At 55.5% G+C, this 2,194-nt stretch overlaps 1 protein-coding gene across 1 annotated transcript; it reads left to right on the top strand.

The window, feature by feature from the left end:
* The first annotated feature begins 457 nt into the window (after positions 1-457).
* LOC113614360 (ferritin light chain-like) lies at positions 458-1,715 on the top strand. The gene is made up of 2 exons (XM_027095799.1): positions 458-605; positions 1,435-1,715. Exons 1-2 carry the CDS (start codon positions 458-460, stop codon positions 1,713-1,715), a joined length of 429 nt encoding a protein of 142 aa, XP_026951600.1.
* Positions 1,716-2,194: the final 479 nt, after the last annotated feature.

The following is a 2,194-nucleotide window of genomic DNA, read 5'->3' as shown; positions in this document are numbered from 1 at the left end:
TGAGGGGGCTTCCCTGGTGGCACAGTGGTTGAGAGTCCGCCTGCCGATGCAGGGGACACGGGTTCGTGCCTCGGTCCGGGAAGATCCCACATGCCGCGGAGTGGCTGGGCCCGTGAGCCATGGCCGCTGAGCCTGCGCGTCCGGAGCCTGTGCTCCGCAGCGGGAGAGGCCGCAGCGGTGAGAGGCCCGCGTACCGCAAAAAAAAAAAAAAAAAAAAAAAAATTGAGGCAGTGCACTCGGCGGTCCCGTGGATCTGTCTCTTGCTTCCACAGTGTTTGGACAGAACAGACCCAGACACAGCCCTTCCTCCAGCCCCCGACCACCCTCCAACCTTTTTTTCCAGTCGTAACCTTCAGACCCGATCACTCAGCTATCCTTGGCCTCCGGACCAGCCAACACCATTTTCTGAGCTCAGCTCCTTATTACCCATCAACCATGAGCTCCCAAATTGATCAGAATGATTCCATCCAGGTGGAGGCCACCATCAACCGCCTGGTCAACATGCATCTACGGGCCTCCTGCACCCACCTCTCTGGGCTCCTATTTCCACCGCAGTGATGTGGTTCTGGAACGCCTGGGCCACTTTTTCTGCGAATTTGAGATAGGCTGGGACCCGGGCTCTGGGACCCTTTGTTGCAATACTGGCACCTGGACAAACGTCTCCTCGAGCAACAAAATACAAAGAAACTACAAGGAACTAAAAATAACCACGTGCGTGTGCAGTTGGGACAAGTTATGAACAATAAGATATAATACGACCAAAACCCAACTGCCACTTCTGAAGAGCTGGGAGCAAAAGCAGGGTGTTGGGTGAGCCATGGCCACTGAGCCTGCGCGTCCGGAGCCTGTGCTCCGCAACGGGAGAGGCCACAGCAGTGAGAGGCCCGCGTACGGGGTGGGGGGGGGGGGGGGAAGCAGGGTGTTGGGAGCAAAAGCAGGGTACTGTGCACGATCCCTGCACACGGCACCACCAACTAGTGGGCATATCACCTCAGCCGCCCCTACGGCCGGACCCCTGGACCCGCCCCTACCCTCACTCCATTTAAGGCTCCCCCTCAGGGAGGGGGAGCGACCAGGGTAGCCTGTTACCAGTTTTCCCTCCCCTCGCGCTGCAGCACAAATACCAATAAAGCCTTGCCTGAATTTCTTGTCTGGCCTCTTATCAACTTCTATTGATTAAAAAGTCTGAGGGTCTTCCCTGGTGGCGCAGTGGTTGAGAGTCCGGCCTGCCGATGCAGGGGACGCGGATTCGTGCCCCGGTCCGGGAAGATCCCACATGCCGCGGAGTGGCTGGACCTGTGAGCCATGGCCGCTGAGCCTGCGCGTCCGGAGCCTGTGCTCCGCAACGGGAGAGGCCACAATAGTGAGAGGCCCGCGTACCGCAAAAAAAAAAAAAAAAAAAAAGTCTGAGAACCCAGGTCGGTAACAAATTAGCCAAGGAGAAGCACGAGAGCCCCCAGCATCTCTTGAAGATGCAAAACCAGCCCTCCAGTCGTGCCCTCTTCCAGGACGCGCAGAAGCCGTCCCAAAAGGAGTGGAATAAAACCCAGGACGCTATGGAAGCCGCCATTCTCATGGAGAAGAACCTGAACCAGGCCCTTTTGGATCCGCATGCCCTGGGTTGTGCCCACACAGACCCCCACCTCTGTGACTTCCTGGAGAGCCGCTTCCTAGATGAGCAGGTGAAACTCATCCAGAAGATGGCAACCACCTGACCAACCTCCTCAGGCCGGCTGGTCCCCAGGCGGGCCTGGGAGAGTCCCTCGTCGAAAGGCTCGCCCTCCAGCACGAGTAGGAGCGTCCAGGGGCCAGCGGTTTTGAGGAGCCCCTCTGGCGTCAGGGTGTCTGCCTGAAGCCCCGCTCTGCAGCCACTAGGCAGCTTGTTAACTACTCTGGAGCCCTATTGTTTTATGGAAACAATAAAGCTTTTTGCAGCAAAACGAAAAACAACTTGAATGTTTACATCGTGCGGTAAATGTTTCAAACCTTTTATATTCCCAGCCTCCTCCCACCAGATGGTTAAGTTCCACGCAGGGCCTCAGACAGCTCTTGAATATATTGTGGATAAACTGCTTGGGCAATTTCAAAAAAATCACAGACACTTAAAAGTTTTTAAAAAATCCTACTCAGCAATAAAACACACTCAACAACATGGATGAACATTATGAAAGAAGCCAGCAACCACTGAGTACAC

This window comes from Aethalodelphis obliquidens, unplaced genomic scaffold (genome assembly GCF_003676395.1).
Source record: "Aethalodelphis obliquidens isolate GAN/ISIS:26980383/991018 unplaced genomic scaffold, ASM367639v1 scaffold94, whole genome shotgun sequence".
Lineage (NCBI taxonomy): Eukaryota > Metazoa > Chordata > Mammalia > Artiodactyla > Delphinidae > Aethalodelphis > Aethalodelphis obliquidens.
The sequence above is the reverse complement of the archived record's forward strand: the minus strand, read 5'-3'. Positions and strand labels throughout refer to the sequence as shown.

Bases quoted from the DNA above. Each gene is read 5' to 3' on its own strand.
- LOC113614360 (XM_027095799.1), top strand. From the start codon at position 458: ATGATTCCATCCAGGTGGAGGCCACCATCAACCGCCTGGTCAACATGC. The intron at 606-1,434 runs GCTGGGACCCGG...GTAACAAATTAG, and splicing joins TTTCTGCGAATTTGAGATAG to CCAAGGAGAAGCACGAGAGC.